Raw genomic sequence first — 25,524 nt, 5'->3', positions numbered from 1 at the left:
GCTTTTTTGTAATGAAAAAGCAAACACAAACCTGTCATATAGTTTAAACACTGGCTAGAGTAGTTTTTACAGTGCATGAATACCTCCACTTGTATAAACTCTTTTATGGTGTTTAGTAAAACCTGTCTCGTTAATTGTTTTTGTTTCTAAGCTCTTGTAATGTTTAATAAAATCTGTCTTGTGTTAACTAGCTTGTCTGTGTTTTTTTTTGTTTCTCAACTATCAATTTAAATTCCTTTGTTTGTATTTACATTGATAATATAATGTAATATCTTCTTGAAAGATACTTGTACAAGTTGGTCACTGTATTCCTTACATATTGTATTGTGATATATTTCATTATTTATTAGAAACATTCCATTTCTGTAAACTTTCTGACTTATCGACAGAACCATCTTTTAACAACTTTTCACTTTATCATGTTTAGTTTTGTTGTTCCTGTATTATTTTGCTTTATACACAACTTTTGTGTAATAACATTGTAAGATCTTAATAGAAACTTTCAAGTGACACAAGCTAAAACAGTAGGTTATTTTAAATGCTTCTTAATAGTTTATTAAGTTCCTTTGTTGTAATGTGGGATCTTCATGTTGAAATACTGTTCTTGAGAGTACAGAGAGTTTTATTCTTGACAGAATATGTTTCTTTTGTTATTAATATTAATTTACATTCAGCTTATGCTTAAATATTTATAGAATAATTACTTCACCCTTTTAGTTTCATACATAAAAACATCCCTGAAAAACAAATCCTTCATATCACAATGTTATCATTAAATACAATTCATATATGTATTTGTTTACTGTTACACTGAACAACAAACGTCATAAAGCTGAGAGATCTTGTCTCGTGTAGTTATGAAACTTCTAAGGAAAAAGAAACAGCTGTTCTTGTTTCATGCTGTATTTACATGAATTATAGTTAGTGTGAGTATCTATTTTGTGTGTACATGAACGGTATGTGCTGGACATGCATTACCCAAAATGTGTATCTTGTATGCCATACTACACTATTCTTATTCAGTGTTAGGCTGTTTCTCAGTATCTCTGAATGTATGAAGATTTCTTTAAATGATTATCTAAACAGTTTTTTGAAATTTCTCTATTTCCCTGAAACTTGGTGTTGGTTGTAATAAAAAGATATCAAATTGAAGTAAAATATATAATGAAATATTTCACATGCTATTAATTTGTGAGTGATAATTTGTTTACATGTAAATAATCCAAAATGCAATGTTCGTTGTTTCAGATGATGTTGAAGATATTTTGGAATTAGAAGTTGAATTTACTAAAGAGAAACATGTTGGTTTCAGTTGTCACTGTCGCATGTACATCCAGATGCTGGAGACACCGGAGTACAATTGACAACCAGTAGAGAGTCTGTGGGTGAAGAATCTATGACAGAAGAAATTATTAATCAAGTAATGAAACGTAATGTGGAAAATCAACCAAAGTCAGTACAAGAAACAAGGTAACAATACTTTAGTGTAACTGTGGGTTGTATTGTCAAAGTCTGAAGTCCAAAACTGAAACAATATAACAATATTTTTAATAAATGCTGAATTCTATCGATTGTGGTAGCAATATTTTCTGTGTCATAGCTATGTTCAGAACTTATCACAGTATATGAGCTTTCTGTTCTGCTTGAATCAGAGTTTTAAAGCATTAAAGACATTATACTGTAATATTATATACTTTTATCAAATCTAGCCTCGTTAATTATTAATTAATTAATGTATGGGTGGGCACACGAGAAAGGCTGAGCCAGACACATGACTAAACCATACGAGCCTAATCACAAGAAACAAAATTATGGACACCAAAGAGAATGGAATTCTTTCTTTTCAGTAGAGACACATTTTGTAATGAGACTGTAATGATACAAAGAGCAAGCACTGGAAGATCACACAACAAGAGATTTAGTGTAGAAATCTAGAGTTTTTATTTACTTTATGTAAGTATAATGCTCTTCTATACAGTGAGTAGGGAGTTATCATATTATAGAATTAAGTACAGACAGTTTGCAGCCTTAACCAAATCAACATTGTGCTATTGCAGCATAAGAATTTTGTTGGTTTTTTTTTTTGTGCATTATGCATACTGTATTATTTGCATACAATCTGAGGTACCTGTCCTTTTGTCTTGGGTACAAACTTTAACAATGTATGCATGAATGCTTTGATAAATAACAAAAATCGTAACTTTCACACAATTTGTTTTTGACGCATTATCACAGTATTCATTATAACCTCACCTTTAGTTTTATTTTAAGCTTTAAGAACTCAATACATATATTTACAAAATAATATGCACTGTGCAATGGTCAGGGTGACTTTGTATGAAGAGGTAGCAGCCAAAATGTTTTTAATTCTTTTTCAGTGATTTAAATCAAGAAATGCAGCCTTTACAAACCAATAATTCCAGTCAGTTTACTAGTCAACATTTGGACGTTGCCAAGTACGTGTCTGAAGACAATAAACCAACGAGTCAAACATTTACTGACAAAGAAGAGAAAGAAGGCCTTCATTCTGCAGAGGACACGTGAGTTGGCTCATGTAGGATATCTGATATCAAATACATATCTTACTGAGAAACACACTGAAATAACCAGAGCACCATGTGTAATTAAAGTCAAAGCAAACAGTTCTAGGGTTACTTTTTAGAAGTGTTAATGGGAATATAAAGTTGAGGAAGCCATTAAAAATGGCAGAATATTTTGAAACTTCAATAGATATGAGGATATAAATATGAAAGGTTTAGATAGAAATTCTGAATAACACAATAAAGGAATCATTGCCAATACATCCAATAAAATATTTCTTGATTACAGAGTCGATAAAGGTGAATTGTTGCCATGGTAAAATAATATATCTAAACTTTAATTTTGTAGTACGTGTTTTTATTAATGATGAATCTATGCTTCAGTTAAATCACGTTAAAGTAAAAAGAAAAGAATATTATTGATAAATTATGTCCCTAAAACCATTAATAATCAATTCTATTGGTCAGACATTGGATAACTCATCTGGAGTCTCACTACTTAGGCTTAATTAGTGACAGTATTTCCACTCTTATGCTTTCTTAACAGTTTATAGTTGCAGTGCCATCTGCTGGAAATATCTATTGTTTTAATTTTAATAGATTTAAAGTAATAAATTGGTGGTAATATTCAAGAAATACTTATTATTGTGAGTTTTAAAAATATTTTGACCCTAATATCTTATAACTTGTAGATTTTTTCCAAATATGCTTATTTTAAATGTTGTTTATAGCAAAACTCTGAACAGTAGTATTAGGTTATATATACGATTGTGTGTTTGTGTAACTTTGTTTTGTAGAAACTTGGGTAAATTTCAAGATCTGTCAGAGGTAACTGCATTTCTATTCTTTATATCATTCATTGTCTAGAAACCACTCCATTTGTTTTTTATCTCTAAATGTTTTAAAAGGTGACATTAATAATGGGTTCTTGATATATGAAAAGTAAGCCTAATATTCTTTGATACCATGTTATATCACAGAGTATATTAGTTTGGGTTGATAAGTACTGTTAACTTGTTAATCTATTATGTATGTGGAGATAACTGTACTCACATGAACATTTATTAACATCGCAACTTTCAGTAAAAACTGGCCCACCTTGATTGGTATATAAATTAGTAAGATAATGACTCTAGTTTTGTTTGTTTGTCATTGTTGACTATTAAAATCAGTTTTTTATTATTATTCTTTGTTGACAGAAAATATCAAAATAAGAACATTCAAGACAATAAAATGCAGCAAGATAGGCCAGTTGAAGCTGAAAAAGATATGAGAACAGAACAAGCGAAGTCCTCAGACAGTCCTCAGTCAGAACCAGGCGTCATGCCTTCATTTGATGAATGGAAAAAAAAAATGTTGGCAGAGCAAGAGATAGATGGTACTTATTGACTTGATACATAAATGTTTATTTCAAATGTTTATTGAAGATAAGATAAAATATTAGAAAAATTAAATTAGAGTTTATCACTGTTTATATTTAGAAAAAGAAATGGGCTTTTTTTGTCAACTGATATATGGTTTTGAATGTTTGTTTATTTTTTGGTTTTTAAACACATTATTAAAGATAAGATAAAATAATGTTTATTTAGTGCCTCAGTGAATAGAAGTCAATCTTTATGTACTGCACAGAAACTATATATATTATGACAGTTACTAAGTTTTGTTGTTTAAATAAAGAAGAGGGCTGGAAAGCAAGTGGGCCTATTTAATGATCAATCTTTTATTTATATATTTTTTTGACGTATTGTATTGCCTCATTTTTTATCAAGCTGGTAATTTTTATTTTCTTAAGGTATTGTATCGTCTCAAGATTTTGTTCCAGGCAAGAAACTTGCAGCCCATAAGAGAGAAAAGAACTACGCATCATACAAGTGTGGTGCGAAAATCATGGGATCCAACCCTGAAGCAGAAGGAAAGAGTCGTATTTTGAGTGAGATGATGGATGAATACATGCTCAATCCATGTAAAGCAAAGATCTGGTTTGTAGTGGAGCTGTGTGAGTCGATTCAAGCCAATCAGGTGTGTCCTAATTAGTTAATGTTTCTATATACAGACAAATTTCAGGTTTTCATTTAGACCATAATCATCATAGATATTTAATCTAATGTCAGTGTCAACAGTAGTGAAAACGAAATTTAATATTCTAGCTGTATAGTTCATACTCCTGGCAACTCAATTGTCATGAAAAGAATGCTGTATAATTTGATAATTGTGAAAAGATATTTAATATTAGTTGTAGAATATTCAACAACAAGTTACATTTCTCTTTCACAGATTGAACTAGCCAATTTTGAGCTATTTTCATCAATGCCTAGAGAATTTTCTGTATACTGGAGTGACAGATATCCTGTTAGAGACTGGATGCTGATAGGAAACTATGAAGCAGATAACAGGAGAGAGCTTCAGAGCTTTCCCCTCAAGCAAACAGGTTACGGAAAGTTTATCAAAGTGGGTATTGTATTGATAGTGCTAGGTAGTCAAATATACGTATGAATTCCAGTGAGTAACTAAGTACATACTGTAATTATTAGTGTATTAGTTACTTGATGGTGTTCTGACCTGTTACATACTGAACAATGGTTGATACTATTAATGTATTAGTTACTGTTTTCTTCTGCTCTTTATATCATAGATGTACAAATATATATTACAGGTTAACAGTAATACCTCTGATATTTTCATTATGACATAATAATTTAATATTTCATATAAAAATAGTAGCACTGATATGTTGAGAAACAGTGATCCATACACTCATTTATGTTTCCATTTGATATTAAATTTCATAGGAGATAATAAAATTTGGGATACTTTCAGTATATCCTTATCTTGTTTTCCTATTTCAATGTTGTACTTCAAAGTTAGAAAATTACTTTGTCTTCAGTTGTATCAGATAATGGTAAAACATATCTATCATTCCTTCGAGTTTTGTATCTATTCTACAGGTAGAATTTGACAGTCATTATGGATCAGAACACTATTGTCCTCTCAGTACTGTCAGGGTGTTTGGAACATCTATGGTGGAAGAATATGAGATAATGGAGACAGCAGATGAACCCAGTCATCCTTTATCACTGGAGAATGAAGATGATCGTCTTGGTAGGTTGCAGTATACGTGTCAATGTTTATATTTAGCTGTGGATAAATTAATCAAGATATATATATATGATTGTTTTTCTATAGATACATTTATTTTGATTAACATTTTTATAAATTTTCTACAAATACATGATATATTTCAAATTTAATAAATATATCTTTTAATAACTTTAAAACTTAGCTAATACCAAATTGTATATTTACATATTTTTTATACACACAACAGTTGCTATGGTTACGTGATTAGTGCTACTACAGTTTGTAGAGACAGTTGTCTTAAAAACAATATAGATTTAATTTTCAACATTATAACTAAACTTAATCGTGGCTTGTTGTGAAAGAAAATACATCCATTATTTTTAAAGCTACTGGGTATTGTCGTCTTTTAAAGATCATAAAATGTTTGTTGTCAGGGCTACTCGTCTATTTTAAATCAGCACATATGTTCATATCTGAATTCTGTAAAATGTACCAAAGAAAACAATTGTCCATGAATATCAGAAATATGAAAAACAAGTCCTGTTTTATTTGTTTCTCTTGCTTTAAAATTACATTATTTTGAAGGCCCTTATTTTTAGGGCCTTTCAAATGTTCATGACCCAATGAACTTCAGAGATAAACGTTTTACATAACTTTTTATGGATTTTACTCGCAAAGAAAAATGCTTCAGTGAGAATAAAAAAATTGTTAATATTTGGTAGACATTTCTGATGAATCTCATGTGAGGACAAATCTCTTTGGAAGTGCAAAGGAAGCCATACTAAACATTGTTAAAAAAGTAGTTCTTGTCTTGTCTGGAAAAGAAAAAGGTAAGTATTCCATTTCTTTGTTTCCTCTGTGGTATTGTTTGTTTTTTTGTAATGTTCCACTTTTTGTAACATAGTTTGAAACCAACTAAATCAGTTTGCTTACACTTGTCACAAGAAACCCACTTGAAATAAAAATGTATCTCGGAATAAAAGGACCTGAAGATGACGTAGGAAGGTCAAAACATTGACCTCTCCTTATGAATAAGTGTTAATACTCATACCAACTGTTCTTAGATGCAGGTTACTTACACTGTAATAATCATAAAGGAAAATAGTTAATTTGTAAGAACACTCCTTGTAGAAACTGATTTAACTTTGTAATAAACAACAAAGTGAATGACTGCTAGTCACATGTAAAATTGTTATACAGAACAAAGTAGGTGATCACTACTACTCGCACGTAAAATTGTTATACAGGACAAAGTAGGTGACCACCTGTGAGAGCTACTCTTGCTTTGTGTGTAAAAAAGATGTAGCTGCTTGTGTGTTATATCAGTGGGAAGGGGATAATTATAATCTGTTTGAGTTACTTTGGTATAAAGGTGTGTAGTTGGTGTTAATATGTTGAATGTAAATTGATAGATTGGTGCACCAATTTTATTTTTATGGAAGGTGTGCACTGTTATTATATTGAATGTAAATTGTTAAGAAAATTGTTTGTCTTTTAGAGAGGAAAAAAAGCTGTATAAATTTGATATTTTAATGAATTGAGTGTTCTAACAAATATCAAACAAATTTATTCTTTTGTATTTTATAAACACGTTTATAAAGTAAGAACATATGGTTGATTGTATTTAGTAAAACTGATGGTTTGGTTTTTGTAAAATTATTATTTTTATGGTTTTATTTTTGTAAACTGTAATTTGTAGAAATGAAACGTTTGAATCGGTTTCTGAATTTTTCTCACACCCTAGTAGTTATGTCACTCTTTCTGCATCTCATTCCTTTTTAAATTCTGGGAAGATTTTCTAGTGTTTAGAATGTGATGTTTTTCAATACAAAGATTAGTTAGTGTTATTAGCATAGATAGACTGACATACAATGTTATCCATTTGTAACATTTGACAAGTTATGTTTTATTTTAGAGATCCAAGAAGAGAAAGATGTGGGTACTGAACCCCCAACAAAAGTTCAAAGGTTACATAATTTCTTTTTCATATTTTTATATTTTGATTCATAAAGTAAGAAACTAGAGTAAAATATTTACATAGTTTAATAACATTTTGCATCCAGACTTTGAAAGCATATCCTTAAAGGAAATTGTTGTTATCAATTGGAAAATCTTTAAGTATGACCTGGCCTTGTTCTGCTGATTGTAAATTCATATTTTTAAATAATGCAAATTCATAAAATGTTCTTATTTAGTATCCTTTCTTTTGACCAGCTTGTGATTTATTGTCATTTAGTGCTTTGGTAAGAATTGATGCCTTCTAAGGAAGAGTTCTTTATAATTAGTTTTTTTGTTTTAGCTCTGACACTGAAACCAAGTCTGTGACCAATTATTCAGTGTCCAGCAACACAACAGCTAACGTGACTGAGTACTATGGGAAGAATATTGCGTTACCTCATGGTATAAGCAAGTTGATTCCTTATCTGTTTACTTATGACCTCTGTAACATTCACAACAAACTCCATTCTGATACATCCAGTCTGGCATGTTGGTTTCTACATGTTGTATTAGGACCTAAGTCTCCTGATCAACTGTGTTTCATGAACAGTGTTCCACAACCAATGGTAGATAAAGCTGTTAAATGTGAAAAAGGAACCACACTACAGCTTGGTTATAATGTAGAGGAACTTCATTATTCTATTGCCAACTTGCCTACCTCTGGACCAACTGAATTGCCAGTTGTTACGTCAGAAAGTGTTACTCTCACACTGATAACTCAAAACACCAGTGGAAGTTTACCCTATGACCAGTCATCCATTTTAAGTCATTCCTTAAGAGATGAAAATCTTGCTAATATCCAAGAAAAATTCAACCAACACAAACTTTCCCAGAAAGCAGTAAGATATCTGAGCAGGTTGACAGTGAAGAATTGACTGTTCTTTTAAACGACCAGTTGCAACCAGAGTTCGATAAGATGTTTTACACTGAAGAAATGGTGAATAGTGGTATCCAGGCAGCAGGTTATGACCACCTTTCTGTGAATAGCATGGAAAGCAAAGAACCGAGAGAGAGTCCTGAAAGAGATGAGGAAGTTGAAGATGGTGATGAACCAAAACATGCTTCAACTAACTATAGTCACGTCGTTAGAAAGGAAGACGACACAGAAGTCTCTACAGATCATGGCAGAGAAGGGGTTATTGTTGAAGAAAAACAAATTCCTAATACGCATCTCCACGAGGCTGGACCAAGTGGCAGTGGTCAGAAGCATGACCCTGTTATTGTTCTGACACAGGCTGGACAGAAGGAATCAATCTTTATGAGATTAAGCAATCGTATTAAAGCTCTGGAGTTAAACATGTCCTTAAGCAGTCGTTATCTGGAAGAACTCAGCCAACGTTATCGCCGTCACATGGAGGAGATGCAGAAAGCATTCGATCGAACTATTGGAGCATTAAATGTTACAACAGCTGATGCAGCTGATAGGGTGGGTATTACATGTAAATTCAATGGAATAAAACAAATATAACAATTTAACCAATTAGAAAAAAATTATTTACCCTTGGAGAAGGAAGATCTTTTCAATTATGCTCATGTTGTGGTTTTAATTTTTTGTTTTTTTTAAACCTTGTACATTTTTTTTTTTCTTAAAAATCTATATCATGTAGACACACAAGTCATGGACATTAATAGGTCTGTTTAGTTGAATATAAAAGGTGGGGTGTCTGCTTTGAAGGTTCTTTTAAAGAATATCTGTCCTTTTCTCTTGCCAAGCCTAGTGTGGCCAAGTAATTAGGGTGCTCGACTCGTAATATGTGGGTTGCTTTAGTGGTTGGTAGTGATGACTATCTGCCTTCCCTCTAGTCTTACACTGCTAAATTAAGGATGGATAGCACAGATAACTCTTGTGTAGCATTGCGTGAAATTCAAAAACAAACAAACATACGTTCTTGCTGAGATGGTTTGATTTCTTACAAAATTCTAAATTAACTGAATTTTCTTTAATTTGTAACTGAGAAAAGTTAGATGAGTTGACATCTTTAACATCCAACTAAAGTCTGGTTTAGTAGATAACTAAAGTCTGGTTTAGTAGACAACTAATACTGTATAAGCTGAAATTGAAATATTAAATTTTATAAATTAAATAATTCTCATGCTTATAATGTTCTAGTATCTCAAACTGTAAGTGCAATCTAACTGATCTTGAGTTTTAAGTTTTATTGATCTGTTGGTGGAGAGGTTTATCATGTTGTCAGCCTCAAGTTTACTATTTGTTTAACAGAATCTCCATCAAGAAGTCGTCATTGGACAGCTCCTAACTCAAGTTGCCAACTTGACACAAACTGTAGACCTTCTACTGTCTGAAAAAGAGATGATACACGAACAGGTAGAGAGTTGTAGTCTGATGAGAGGCTTTCATAAACATTTAGAGAGTTGTAGTCTGATGAGAGGCTTTCATAAACATTTAGAGAGTTGTAGTCTGATGAGAGGCTTTCATAAACATTTAGAGGGTTGTAGTCTGATGAGAGGCTTTCATAAACATTTAGAGGGTTGTAGTCTGATGAGAGGCTTTCATAAACATTTAGAGGGTTGTAGTCTGATGAGAGGCTTTCATAAACATTTATAAAGTTGTAGTCTGATGAGAGGCTTTCATAAACATTTAGAGAGTTGTAGTCTGATGAGAGGCTTTCATAAACATTTAGAGGGTTGTAGTCTGATGAGAGGCTTTCATAAACATTTATAAAGTTGTAGTCTGATGAGAAGCTTTCATAAACATTTAGAGGGTTGTAGTCTGATGAGAGGCTTTCATAAACATTTAGAGGGTTGTAGTCTGATGAGAGGCTTTCATAAACATTTAGAGGGTTGTAGTCTGATGAGAGGCTTTCATAAACATTTAGAGGGTTGTAGTCTGATGAGAAGCTTTCATAAACATTTAGAGGGTTGTAGTCTGATGAGAGGCTTTCATAAACATTTAGAGAGTTGTAGTCTGATGAGAGGCTTTCATAAACATTTAGAGGGTTGTAGTCTGATGAGAGGCTTTCATAAACATTTAGAGGGTTGTAGTCTGATGAGAGGCTTTCATAAACATTTAGAGAGTTGTAGTCTGATGAGAGGCTTTCATAAACATTTATCTGATTATCTGATTTATTTGTCATAAACATTTATCTGATTATCTGATTTATTTGTCATAAACATTTATCATCATGTCTGATGAGAGACTTTCATGAACATTTAGAGGATTGTAATCTGATGAGAGGCTTTTTCATAAACATTATTAGTCCCTAATCACAAATGTTTTGATGTACAGCTAAATGAGATAATTCTGAATTTAGTACAATTTTAATATTTTATATGTATGAGACTACTACCTTCTTATTAATTTTTCATAACCAATGACTCTGGTTTAATCAGATATCAGTGTTACTCTTCTTAATAACCAGTTTTCCTATTGTCTTCAAAGTATCTTTGGTTCCTGACATTACAATGCTCTCTCTCTTCAGATTCTAGAGATACATGTATGCTTCTTGGTCATCCAGGTTATTATTCTAGTGACGGTGTTGTCTCTCTATGTCAGAAGGTTTTTCTACTCTCCTTACCAGCATTCTGTTGCCATGTCTCTTAGTACTGACATACACAAACAAAGTATTGTAGCTGGTTCTCCTGTCATACCAGAAGCAGAGAAGAAAAGAATACCAAGAGATGAAATAACCACTTCTGGTGATTAGATTTTGGATTTATGTAGAGATGAGTGAGTGTTGAAAATAGCAAAAAAAATCGTTTAAAAGTAATTTTATGGGCTGTCTTTTAGTTGTTAAATCACAATGGGGTTCTTGATTTTAAAATTATACTCAATTCCTGAACAAAATTTTATAAATGTGTTTCATTTATTCTAAGTTTTTGAATTACAAGTAGTTTAATGACAGTAGCTTAACAAGAAAGGTTTTGAATTGTATCTGCATATGTAATATTGTCCCGATGCCTCTACAGAAGATATACTTATGTATATTTTCTTTCCCTCATAAGCTGTTACCAAGATTGATATGGCATCTTGGTAAGTAAACTGTTTTGTTTTATTTGTTATAAAGTTTGTTTAACTTGGTTCTAAATATTTTGTAATCTGTTATGACAAAGTTTGTCTTTATTATTGACCAGCTGTTCCGCTTGTTAGTTATTCATGTTTCTCATTTGTAGTTATTGTGCTCTTCTTCTAGGGACAAGCCCACATGTGGTGATCGTGAAGCCAACCATTCCTATCATGGTAGATCCTCCTCCCAAGGTAACTCGCATCAGTTTTATTATCCACTTAGTGGTTAATAAGTATTATAACAAATATTTGACAGTTAACAAACCTTTGTCAGTACTGCTTGAGGGTTGATGGACCTTCATCAGTACTGCTTAATAGTTATTAGGTTTTTATCTGAACTACTTTTTGGTTAGTATGAACTAGAAATACTTGAGTGTTAATTTAAAAGCACGAAAAGTCAATTTTTTTTTCCACTTTTCATTTTGTTTTTCTTTGATGTTTTTATTGTTTTTCAAATAGTTTTGTACATACGTTGAAATATTTTGTGCTTTGAGCAGCCCCAGAGAAAACAGAAGAACAAGAAGCCAAAAGGAACGGTGATGTCTGCATCAAAAGTGAACTTAAACAAACTAGTGGAAAGTAGTGACATCTACAGGACAGCTGAAGATCAAACTTGTCTTTCAAAGTGTAGAACTGTTGGTGTCTTCTTTTCTCATTCTTCTTTTACCCAAGATTTAACCCCAACTGTAGAATTAAAACAATCTAAATGTAACCTGGTATGTGGAATAGTACAAAATGAGAATGTTAGCTCTTGGGAGACAAAGAAGATCATTGATAAAAGTTTTCCAAGTAAACCTCTACAAAATATTACCAATGAGTATGCAGTATTTAATGGTGCCAAAGTGAAGAATGTATCTGTCAAGAAAAAGAAATCCAACTTCAAAAAGTGTTAAAATTAGAGAAAATTGATTCTGTGTAATTCTAGTCACGAAACTATTGAGATTTATATTTTATTAGAGTTGCCACCTTTCTGTTCGTATAATGCTACGGAGTTGCCACCTTTCTGTTCATATCATGCTACGGAGTTGCCACCTTTCTGTTCGTATCATGCTACGGAGTTGCCACCTTTCTGTTCGTATCATGCTACGGAGTTGCCACCTTCTGTTCGTATCATGCTACGGAGTTGCCACTTTTCTGTTCGTATCATGCTACGGAGTTGCCACTTTTCTGTTCGTATCATGCTACGGAGTTGCCACCTTTCTGTTCGTATCATGCTACGGAGTTGCCACCTTTCTGTTCGTATCATGCTACGGAGTTGCCACCTTTCTGTTCATATCATGCTATGTATTTTAGTTATCTGATGAAATATACTAATATCTTAGGCATTTGTTTTCCCATTGATATAAGGAATTCTCAAACTTTTCTTCATACATTCTGAACAAGTACTGATAAAAAAACACAACATTGTGATAGAATCATTTTGTTCAGGAATGATTAGAAATATATTAACATTTCATCACTCTAGCAATTATATTTGCCTGCACCTGTGAAATGTTATCATATTTATTGGAAAATCTCTGCCCCAAAGTGGACTTGCGTTAAATCTGTCTTCTTTACATGTAACAGTTCCACACATTTATCTATAGTTTGTCAGTAGCTGTTGTTGTATTATATTTTTAAAGTGTACTTTGTTACTTTTATTATACATATATTCTAAATGGATTTTAATGACTTAAATAATAGAATTATAAAACTCAGAGCATGCTGCATATCAGAGTTAATAATTGTTTTATTTTATGTATGAAAAGTTACTTGTAAGAAGCAAGAACTAAAATTAATTTGATAAAGAAAAATACAAAAGAATATTATTTGTTAGTTAGCAGCTGAAATGACAGAAACAAATCACTTTAGCTTTGTTCTTTATACTGAATCTCACAAACATAAACTTTAATATAGCTAACCTAACCTAAACTGTACTGAAAATGCAAAACTGTGACACCAAATCTGCATGTGCTACAATATAAAACTGATACGCATCCACTATAATGCAAGAATTTATTTTAACATTTTCACAACTGGTTTTAAACAAGTGAGTCACAAGTGTTTTGAACAACCCAGCAAGTCATAGAATTACAGATGTCAATCTTTCAAGCTCTGTTGAAGACAAGAAATCCCTGTTGTCAGTTTTTGATGACTCTTCAGTCTTCATGTTGACACGGAGGCCAAAACTGATTGGCTAGAAACTGGCCACATGTAGCTCTCTCTCCCACACATACATTTTTAAGATAATTTTTTTGTTAGAAAGATCCACACAATGTTCCAAATGTTTAGAGTAGTGATACTGGGACATGTTAGTATGCCATATTAGTATAAGAATTGCTAAATAAACGTCGGGTAGATCTCGTTGTTGGCCTAAGTGGAATTGATGTTGTTACAAGTAACATATTCATAGACTGTGGTGAAAAAACGATACTGTGTGAAAAATTGATGTTGTTACAAGTAACATATTCATAGACTGTGGTGAAAAACGATACTGTGTGAAAATTGATGTTGTTACAAGTAACATATTCATAGACTGGTGAAAACGATACTGTGTGAAAAATTGATGTTGTTACAAATAACATATTCACAGACTGTGGTGAAAAAACGATACTGTGTGAAAAATTGATGTTGTTACAAATAACATATTCACAGACTGTGGTGAAAAAACGATACTGTGTGAAAAATTGATGTTGTTACAAATAACATATTCACAGACTGTGGTGAAAAAAACGATACTGTGTGAAAAATTGATGTTGTTACAAGTAACATATTCACAGACTGTGGTGAAAAAACGATACTGTGTGAAAAATTGATGTTGTTACAAGTAACATATTCATAGACTGTGGTGAAAAAACGATACTGTGTGAAAAATTGATGTTGTTACAAGTAACATATTCATAGACTGGTGAAAAAACGATACAGTGTGAAAAATTGATGTTGTTACAAATAACATATTCACAGACTGTGGTGAAAAAACGATACTGTGTGAAAAATTGATGTTGTTACAAATAACATATTCACAGACTGTGGTGAAAAAACGATACTGTGTGAAAAATTGATGTTGTTACAAGTAACATATTCACAGACTGTGGTGAAAAAAACGATACTGTGTGAAAATTGATGTTGTTACAAGTAACATATTCACAGACTGTGGTGAAAAAAACGATACTGTGTGAAAATTGATGTTGTTACAAGTAACATATTCACAGACTGTGGTGAAAAAAACGATACTGTGTGAAAAATTGATGTTGTTACAAGTAACATATTCCCAGACTGTGGTGAAAAAACGATACTGTGTGAAAAATTGATGTTGTTACAAGTAACATATTCACAGACTGTGGTGAAAAAAACGATACTGTGTGAAAAATTGATGTTGTTACAAGTAACATATTCACAGACTGTGGTGAAAAAAACGATACTGTGTGAAAAATTGATGTTGTTACAAGTAACATATTCACAGACTGTGGTGAGAAAAACGATACTGTGTGAAAATTGATGTTGTTACAAGTAACATATTCACAGACTGTGGTGAAAAAAACGATACTGTGTGAAAATTGATGTTGTTACAAGTAACATATTCCCAGACTGTGGTGAAAAACGATACTGTGTGAAAAATTGATGTTGTTACAAGTAACATATTCACAGACTGTGGTGAAAAAAAACGATACTGTGTGAAAATTGATGTTGTTACAAGTAACAAATTCACAGACTGTGGTGAAAAAAACGATACTGTGTGAAAAATTGATGTTGTTACAAGTAACATATTCACAGACTGTGGTGAAAAAACGATACTGTGTGAAAATTGATGTTGTTACAAATAACATATTCACAGACTGTGGTGAAAAACGATACTGTGTGAAAATTGATGTTGTTACAAGTAACATATTCACAGACTGTGGTGAAAAAACGATACTGTGTGAAAATTGATGTTGTTACAAGTAACATATTCACAGACTGTGGTGAAAAAAACGATACTGTGTGAAAATTGATGTTGTTACAAGTAACATATTCACAGACTGTGGTGAAAAAAACGATACTGTGTGAAAATTGATGTTGTTACAAGTAACATATTCATAGACTGTGGTGAAAAACGATACTGTGTGAAAATTGATGTTGTTACAAGTAACATATTCATAGACTGGTGAAAAAACGATACAGTGTGAAAAATTGATGTTGTTACAAATAACATATTCACAGACTGTGGTGAAAACGATACTGTGTGAAAATTGATGTTGTTACAAGTAACATATTCACAGACTGTGGTGAAAAAACGATACTGTGTGAAAATTGATGTTGTTACAAGTAACATATTCATAGACTGTGGTGAAAACGATACTGTGTGAAAATTGATGTTGTTACAAGTAACATATTCATAGACTGGTGAAAAACGATACAGTGTGAAAAATTGATGTTGTTACAAATAACATATTCACAGACTGTGGTGAAAAACGATACTGTGTGAAAAATTGATGTTGTTACAAATAACATATTCACAGACTGTGGTGAAAAACGATACTGTGTGAAAAATTGATGTTGTTACAAGTAACATATTCACAGACTGTGGTGAAAAAACGATACTGTGTGAAAAATTGATGTTGTTACAAGTAACATATTCACAGACTGTGGTGAAAAAAACGATACTGTGTGAAAAATTGATGTTGTTACAAGTAACATATTCACAGACTGTGGTGAAAAAACGATACTGTGTGAAAAATTGATGTTGTTACAAATAACATATTCATAGACTGTGGTGAAAAACGATACTGTGTGAAAAATTGATGTTGTTACAAGTAACATATTCATAGACTGGTGAAAAAACGATACAGTGTGAAAAATTGATGTTGTTACAAATAACATATTCACAGACTGTGGTGAAAAAACGATACTGTGTGAAAAATTGATGTTGTTACAAATAACATATTCACAGACTGTGGTGAAAAAACGATACTGTGTGAAAATTGATGTTGTTACAAGTAACATATTCACAGACTGTGGTGAAAAAAAAACGATACTGTGTGAAAAAATTGATGTTGTTACAAATAACATATTCACAGACTGTGGTGAAAAAACGATACTGTGTGAAAAATTGATGTTGTTACAAATAACATATTCACAGACTGTGGTGAAAAAACGATACTGTGTGAAAAATTGATGTTGTTACAAGTAACATATTCACAGACTGTGGTGAAAAAAACGATACTGTGTGAAAAATTGATGTTGTTACAAGTAACATATTCATAGACTGTGGTGAAAAACGATACTGTGTGAAAAATTGATGTTGTTACAAGTAACATATTCATAGACTGGTGAAAAAACGATACAGTGTGAAAAAATTGATGTTGTTACAAATAACATATTCACAGACTGTGGTGAAAAAACGATACTGTGTGAAAATTGATGTTGTTACAAATAACATATTCACAGACTGTGGTGAAAAACGATACTGTGTGAAAAATTGATGTTGTTACAAGTAACATATTCACAGACTGTGGTGAAAAAAACGATACTGTGTGAAAATTGATGTTGTTACAAGTAACATATTCACAGACTGTGGTGAAAAAACGATACTGTGTGAAAAATTGATGTTGTTACAAGTAACATATTCACAGACTGTGGTGAAAAAAACGATACTGTGTGAAAAATTGATGTTGTTACAAGTAACATATTCCCAGACTGTGGTGAAAAAACGATACTGTGTGAAAAATTGATGTTGTTACAAGTAACATATTCACAGACTGTGGTGAAAAAAACGATACTGTGTGAAAAATTGATGTTGTTACAAGTAACATATTCACAGACTGTGGTGAAAAAAACGATACTGTGTGAAAAATTGATGTTGTTACAAGTAACATATTCACAGACTGTGGTGAAAAAAAACGATACTGTGTGAAAAATTGATGTTGTTACAAGTAACATATTCCCAGACTGTGGTGAAAAAAAGATACTGTGTGAAAATTGATGTTGTTACAAGTAACATATTCACAGACTGTGGTGAGAAAACGATACTGTGTGAAAAATTGATGTTGTTACAAGTAACATATTCACAGACTGTGGTGAGAAAAACGATACTGTGTGAAAAATTGATGTTGTTACAAGTAACGTATTCATAGACTGGTGAAAAAACGATACTGTGTGAAAAATTGATGTTGTTACAAATAACATATTCACAGACTGTGGTGAAAAAACGATACTGTGTGAAAAATTTATGTTGTTACAAGTAACATATTCACAGACTGTGGTGAAAAAAAACGATACTGTGTGAAAATTGATGTTGTTACAAGTAACAAATTCACAGACTGTGGTGAAAAAAACGATACTGTGTGAAAATTGATGTTGTTACAAGTAACATATTCACAGACTGTGGTGAAAAAACGATACTGTGTGAAAATTGATGTTGTTACAAGTAACATATTCCCAGACTGTGGTGAAAAACGATACTGTGTGAAAATTGATGTTGTTACAAGTAACATATTCACAGACTGTGGTGAAAAAAACGATACTGTGTGAAAATTGATGTTGTTACAAGTAACATATTCACAGACTGTGGTGAAAAAAACGATACTGTGTGAAAATTGATGTTGTTACAAGTAACATATTCCCAGACTGTGGTGAAAAACGATACTGTGTGAAAATTGATGTTGTTACAAGTAACATATTCATAGACTGTGGTGAGAAAAACGATACTGTGTGTGAAAATTGATGTTGTTACAAGTAACATATTCACAGACTGTGGTGAAAAAAACGATACTGTGTGAAAATTGATGTTGTTACAAGTAACATATTCATAGACTGTGGTGAAAAACGATACTGTGTGAAAATTGATGTTGTTACAAGTAACATATTCACAGACTGTGGTGAAAAAACGATACTGTGTGAAAATTGATGTTGTTACAAGTAACATATTCATAGACTGTGGTGAAAAACGATACTGTGTGAAAAATTGATGTTGTTACAAGTAACATATTCATAGACTGTGGTGAAAAAACGATACTGTGTGAAAATTGATGTTGTTACAAGTAACATATTCACAGACTGTGGTGAAAAACGATACTGTGTGAAAATTGATGTTGTTACAAGTAACATATTCACAGACTGTGGTGAGAAAAACGATACTGTGTGAAAATTGATGTTGTTACAAGTAACATATTCATAGACTGGTGAAAAACGATACTGTGTGAAAATTGATGTTGTTACAAGTAACATATTCACAGACTGTGGTGAAAAACGATACTGTGTGAAAATTGATGTTGTTACAAGTAACATATTCACAGACTGTGGTGAAAAACGATACTGTGTGAAAAATTGATGTTGTTACAAGTAACATATTCACAGACTGTGGTGAAAAACGATACTGTGTGAAAATTGATGTTGTTACAAGTAACATATTCACAGACTGTGGTGAGAAAACGATACTGTGTGAAAAATTGATGTTGTTACAAGTAACATATTCACAGACTGTGGTGAAAAACGATACTGTGTGAAAAATTGATGTTGTTACAAGTAACATATTCACAGACTGTGGTGAAAAAACGATACTGTGTGAAAAATTGATGTTGTTACAAGTAACATATTCATAGACTGGTGAAAAAACGATACAGTGTGAAAAATTGATGTTGTTACAAATAACATATTCACAGACTGTGGTGAAAAAACGATACTGTGTGAAAAATTGATGTTGTTACAAGTAACATATTCACAGACTGTGGTGAAAAACGATACTGTGTGAAAATTGATGTTGTTACAAGTAACATATTCACAGACTGTGGTGAAAAAAACGATACTGTGTGAAAAATTGATGTTGTTACAAGTAACATATTCACAGACTGTGGTGAAAAAAACGATACTGTGTGAAAAATTGATGTTGTTACAAGTAACATATTCACAGACTGTGGTGAAAAAAACGATACTGTGTGAAAAATTGATGTTGTTACAAGTAACATATTCACAGACTGTGGTGAGAAAAACGATACTGTGTGAAAAATTGATGTTGTTACAAGTAACATATTCACAGACTGTGGTGAAAAAAACGATACTGTGTGAAAAATTGATGTTGTTACAAGTAACATATTCACAGACTGTGGTGAAAAAAACGATACTGTGTGAAAAATTGATGTTGTTACAAGTAACATATTCACAGACTGTGGTGAAAAAAACGATACTGTGTGAAAATTGATGTTGTTACAAGTAACATATTCACAGACTGTGGTGAAAAAAACGATACTGTGTGAAAAATTGATGTTGTTACAAGTAACATATTCACAGACTGTGGTGAAAAAATGATACTGTGTGAAAAATTGATGTTGTTACAAGTAACATATTCACAGACTGTGGTGAGAAAAACGATACTGTGTGAAAAATTGATGTTGTTACAAGTAACATATTCACAGACTGTGGTGAGAAAAAAACGATACTGTGTGAAAAATTGATGTTGTTACAAGTAACATATTCACAGACTGTGGTGAGAAAAACGATACTGTGTGAAAAATTGATGTTGTTACAAGTAACATATTCACAGACTGTGGTGAGAAAAACGATACTGTGTGAAAAATTGATGTTGTTACAAGTAACATATTCACAGACTGTGGTGAGAAAAACGATACTGTGTGAAAATTGATGTTGTTACAAGTAACATATTCACAGACTGTGGTGAGAAAAACGATACTGTGTGAAAAATTGATGTTGTTACAAGTAACATATTCACAGACTGTGGTGAGAAAAACGATACTGTGTGAAAAATTGATGTTGTTACAAGTAACATATTCACAGACTGTGGTGAGAAAAACGATACTGTGTGAAAAATTGATGTTGTTACAAGTAACATATTCACAGACTGTGGTGAGAAAAACGATACTGTGTGAAAATTGATGTTGTTACAAGTAACATATTCACAGACTGTGGTGAGAAAACGATACTGTGTGAAAAATTGATGTTGTTACAAGTAACATATTCACAGACTGTGGTGAGAAAAACGATACTGTGTGAAAAAATTGATGTTGTTACAAGTAACATATTCACAGATTGTGGTGAGAAAAACGATACTGTGTGAAAATTGATGTTGTTACAAGTAACATATTCACAGACTGTGGTGAGAAAAACGATACTGTGTGAAAAATTGATGTTGTTACAAGTAACATATTCACAGACTGTGGTGAAATAAACGATACTGTGTGAAAAATTGATGTTGTTACAAGTAACATATTCACAGACTGTGGTGAGAAAAACGATACTGTGTGAAAAATTGATGTTGTTACAAGTAACATATTCACAGACTGTGTGAAAAATTGATGTTACCAGTGCTTTTCTCGTTCACATTTTGTCTTTGGTTTTCAATCACAGTTGTAGTGAAATATTCTCAGAGCGTTGATGTTTCAAGAATGTTCATAGATTCCTCGGCCACGTGGCCTATATCAAGGATCATCAAAGGACACAATTGTATGTCATTTGTTGGGTGTGTAGATTGTTCAGCCATGTGGTCTACATCAAGGTTCACCAAAGGGCACAAATGTATATCATTTGTTGGGTGTATAGATTGTTCAGCCATGTGGTCTATATCAAGGTTCAGCAAAGGACACAAATGTATGTCATTTGTTGGGTGTATAGATTGTTCAGCCATGTGGTCTATATCAAGGTTCACCAAAGGACACAAATGTATGTCATTTGTTGGGTGTATAGATTGTTCAGCCATGTGGTCTATATCAAGGTTCACCAAAGGACACAAATGTATGTCATCTGTTGGGTGTATAGATTGTTCAGCCATGTGGTCTATATCAAGGTTCACCAAAGCATACAAATGTATGTCATTTGTTGGGTGTATAGATTGTTCAGCCATGTGGTCTATATCAAGGTTCACCAAAGGACACAAATGTATGTCATTTGTTGGGTGTATAGATTGTTCAGCCATGTGGTCTATATCAAGGTTCACCAAAGGGCACAAATGTATATCATTTGTTGGGTGTATAGATTGCTCAGCCATGTGGTCTATATCAAGGTTCACCAAAGGACACAAATGTATGTCATTTGTTGGGTGTATAGATTGTTCAGCCATGTGGTCTATATCAAGGTTCACCAAAGGACACAAATGTATGTCATTTGTTGGGTGTATAGATTGTTCAGCCATGTGGTCTATATCAAGGTTCACCAAAGGACACAAATGTATGTCATTTGTTGGGTGTATAGATTGTTCAGCCATGTGGTCTATATCAAGGTTCACCAAAGCATACAAATGTATGTCATTTGTTGGGTGTATAGATTGTTCAGCCATGTGGTCTATATCAAGGTTCACCAAAGGACACAAATGTATGTCATTTGTTGGGTGTATAGATTGTTCAGTCATGTGGTCTATATCAAGGTTCACCAAAGGACACAAATTTATATCATTTGTTGGGTGTATAGATTGTTCAGCCATGTGGTCTATATCAAGGTTCACCAAAGGACACAAATGTATGTCATTTGTTGGGTGTGTAGATTGTTCAGCCATGTGGTCAATATCAAGGTTCACCAAAGCACACAAATGTATGTCATTTGTTGGGTGTAATTTTTAGCCACAATGATAAGAATTTGTGTTTTATACTTGTTTCAATGGTTAGGGATACAAACCAGTATGGAACTGAATCAAACTTTTTAAATTTATTTATTCATTTTGGAAGACCAACAACTCTAGGATAATGATGAATTGGTTTCTGAATTGACCGATATATCTTGTTAAATTTACAGTTACTTTGTTATTTGAGATAATAATTAAGCTGGATTTGGACCTCACATTCACCACTTGGTTTGATTAATTAACACCAAAACTTAGATGTCGTGACCACACATTCAGCACTTGGTTTGATTAATTAACACCAAAACTTAGATGTCGTGACCTCACATTCACCACTTGGTTTGATTAATTAACACCAAAACATAGATATCGTGACCTCACATTGACCAGAGGTTTGATCAGCCCTAATTCTTCTAGTTGTTTAATAATTAATACTGTTTCATCTTCATATAATCAGTTGTATGCTGTGCTGTCAAACAACAATCAGAATGGTATATTTCAATAACTTAAGTTTCACCAATCATGGTGAAACATTGTTAACTACATTTGCCTGATTTTACCATAAGCTTGGTCAGTTAGAAATGATTTAGAGTTTATGGTATTTATATCAAAAGTTAAAATCAGGTACTTTAGACCAGTTGTGCTTTATGATTTTTATGCATAGTTTTATTGTATAGGAAGAGATTTGAAACTTGATTTAAAACATTGTTTCTTCTTTACAAGATTCGAATGTCATTTGAAACCATTCAAATGTTATTTAATTATTGCACTCAACTATTGTAAAGAAGTGAAAATAAAGTTTTTATCACTGATTTCAGTGTTTTTCTCGCAACTAATTTATTTAGCAAGCTATTATTAAAAAAGTTATAGAATATGATAATTTATGGTATCTTTTGATGCATTTCAAATTTGTAAAGCCAGTATTGCCTAATATTATAATATCTGAGCCTAGCCCTTTAGGTACAGACAAATATTATGAATATGAAGTAAATATATGGTGTAAACATAGCTACAACAGTACATGTGATATGGAGAGACAACCAATTCTATTCACGTATTTGGAATGAAAATAAGTTCGTTAAGTAATCTATCCGGGCTCGTCTTTGTGACAGTTTATATAAATCCCTGTTTGGGGCCTCGATATTTTATGTTTTTTGGTGAGGAACCGGTTGAACCGATTTAAATTAAATGTGTTAAAGGATCTCGAGTGGATGTGTTAGTTTAAATACATTTACAATCAAATCCACTTTTCCAGCTAAAAAATAAACATTGCATGCAATGTGCAGTAGGAAATGAAAATAGTATTTAATTGTTCAAAGGAACAAAACTAAAGTACATTTACTGACGCAAGAACGAAATATGATCTTTTTTTTTTTTTTTGTAAGGTCTGATGAAGTAACAACAGATTTCCTTCAACAATATTTATTATTGTCAACAAACTCAATCAAAATTAAGATCTTGTACAAATATAAGTCTAACGTTTCTTAAAGCAAATTATTGGAATCGCCCATGTTGATTAGCGCTACCTACCTGCTGGTTATTTTCATTTAATAGAGGGAAGTTTTACATTAAAGTTAAAACAGGAATCAAATGTGTAGCATGCCGCACTTTTATTAATACTTCAACTAAAATTTTAGCCTCTATAACAATCGTTATGTTCATTGTTTTCCAAATTGATCTAAATTCCATTTGTTTAATCAACTCTCGGAGATGTTCGAATTATTGCGAGATTTTCTGAAGTGCTTTGAATGAAAAGTTCTGATATTTCACAACCCTTGACCCGACATGGCCAGGTGGTTAAGGCACTCGACACGTGATCCGAGGGTTGAATCCCCATCACATCAAATGTGCTCGTCCTTTCAGCTGTGAGAATGTTATAATATTTTACCAATCCCACTATTTCTTGGTAAAAGAGTTGGCGGTGGGTGGTGATCACTAGCTGCCTTCCTTCTAGTCTTACACTGCTAAATTAGGGACGGCTAGCGTAGATAGCCCTCATGTAGCTTTGCGCGAAATTCGTAACAAACCAAACCACAACCCACCTCCTTCACTATCCTCAGGTAACTTTCTAGCGTATAAATACCATTTTGTGATGCTGAAGCCAAGTTCGCTTATTAATAAACTCTTTTCTTCATAAAACTGCAATAACCTCTTACTTCACTGTTAAAGTCGTGAGGCGTTATTATGTAACAATCAATCTTCCTGTTTATTAACAAATAGTTAGCGACGAGTGATGTTTGTCTAAATGCTTTTCTTCTAGGCTCGTTCTTTCTAATATCGCGCAAAGTTACACAAGGACTATCTGCGCTAGCCGTCCCTCATTTTGCAATGTAAGACAAGAGGGAAGGCAGCTAGTCGTCACCACCTACCGCCAACTAACAGACTACTCCTTTATCAACGAATAGTGGGATTAAGAGTTACATGATAAGGCCCCCACTATGAAAGGGTGGGCATGTTTGGTGTGACGGAATTGAAGCCGCGACCATAAGATTACGAGGTAAGTGCCCAAATTATCTGGCCATGGAAACTCATATTTTATCTGAAAAAAATACTCGAGCCACTAAAATACACGGATAACAAGAAAAATTACAAATGTGTATTCTACCAGTTTTTGTTTGTGTGCTACCTAAAATTCCATAGATTGATACGGGCCTCTTTTAGTCTATAACTTCAAAATTACAGACGGCTATTGAGTTAGTAACTTTGCATCAACATATATATATATATATATATTTTTTTTTTTTTACAGAATGTGGCTAATATTTTCCTGTTGCTATAGTCCGAAAGTTTACAGACAGGTTCAAAATTATAATTAATGCCGCGCGTATTAAAACAAATAATAACCTTATGAAAAATATAAATAAAGTTTTGTGACTATTTTTTAGACATGTGATAACACTTGTAACTCAGTTAGTGTTCTTAATATGTATGTGACACAAACAAACAAATAATAATAAAAACAGTTGTTATGGAGTGTTGCACCTTTTCTTAAGAATTCACTGAAAACAATATGGCTGGTGGAACAAGTGCTGGAGATTGGTGTCTTATTGAAAGTGATCCCGAGTGTTCACAGAATTAATCAAAGGCTTCGGTACACCATTTGAAAATAATATTTAATAGTGTTTGTCCAATCAGACTTAATTTTTATTTTAGAAGTTATTTCTGGTGTTTTTGTAAGTATGATGAATACAATTTAGGCTTAACAAGACAACGCTAACATTAGTTGTAAAAGTAACGTGACTGTGCAAGCCTGTTACTAATTAAATTAGCACTATTAGTATTAGTTATCGTTTCACAAAATTAGTGTTATAACTAGTCCACCATATTGTTTTCGAAATACATTACTACTAAGATTATACTAA

General features: G+C 32.5%; 2 protein-coding genes across 2 annotated transcripts in view; both read left to right on the top strand.

The window, feature by feature from the left end:
* LOC143245986 (uncharacterized) overlaps nucleotides 1–8,491 on the top strand; it is a 126,502-nt gene extending 118,011 nt beyond the window's left edge. Inside the window, exons 6-14 of the mRNA XM_076492236.1 lie at nucleotides 1,313–1,470; nucleotides 2,379–2,540; nucleotides 3,740–3,918; nucleotides 4,333–4,559; nucleotides 4,815–4,988; nucleotides 5,486–5,639; nucleotides 6,341–6,448; nucleotides 7,534–7,585; nucleotides 7,918–8,491. Coding sequence (XP_076348351.1) covers nucleotides 1,313–1,470; nucleotides 2,379–2,540; nucleotides 3,740–3,918; nucleotides 4,333–4,559; nucleotides 4,815–4,988; nucleotides 5,486–5,639; nucleotides 6,341–6,448; nucleotides 7,534–7,585; nucleotides 7,918–8,491 — 1,788 coding nt within the window. The remainder of the gene's footprint in view (nucleotides 1–1,312; nucleotides 1,471–2,378; nucleotides 2,541–3,739; nucleotides 3,919–4,332; nucleotides 4,560–4,814; nucleotides 4,989–5,485; nucleotides 5,640–6,340; nucleotides 6,449–7,533; nucleotides 7,586–7,917) is intronic.
* Nucleotides 8,492–8,532: 41 nt separating this feature from the next.
* Nucleotides 8,533–12,549, top strand: LOC143247819 (uncharacterized). The gene is made up of 5 exons (XM_076496332.1): nucleotides 8,533–9,042; nucleotides 9,838–9,942; nucleotides 11,057–11,273; nucleotides 11,768–11,832; nucleotides 12,138–12,549. The coding sequence occupies exons 1-5, from the start codon at nucleotides 8,533–8,535 to the stop codon at nucleotides 12,531–12,533; spliced, it is 1,293 nt and encodes a 430-aa protein (XP_076352447.1). The 3' UTR covers nucleotides 12,534–12,549.
* The last annotated feature ends 12,975 nt before the right edge of the window (nucleotides 12,550–25,524 follow it).

This window comes from Tachypleus tridentatus, chromosome 3, assembly GCF_004210375.1.
Source record: "Tachypleus tridentatus isolate NWPU-2018 chromosome 3, ASM421037v1, whole genome shotgun sequence".
NCBI classification, from domain to species: Eukaryota; Metazoa; Arthropoda; class Merostomata; order Xiphosura; family Limulidae; genus Tachypleus; species Tachypleus tridentatus.
Note: the sequence above shows the minus strand (reverse complement) of the source record. Positions and strands in the feature narration are given on the sequence as shown.

Coding starts and splice junctions, on each gene's coding strand:
- LOC143247819 (XM_076496332.1), top strand. CDS start 8,533: ATGTTTTACACTGAAGAAATGGTGAATAGTGGTATCCAGGCAGCAGGT. Junction 9,943..11,056: donor AAGAGATGATACACGAACAG/GTAGAGAGTTGT, acceptor CTCTCTCTTCAG/ATTCTAGAGATACATGTATG. Junction 11,833..12,137: donor TGGTAGATCCTCCTCCCAAG/GTAACTCGCATC, acceptor TGCTTTGAGCAG/CCCCAGAGAAAACAGAAGAA.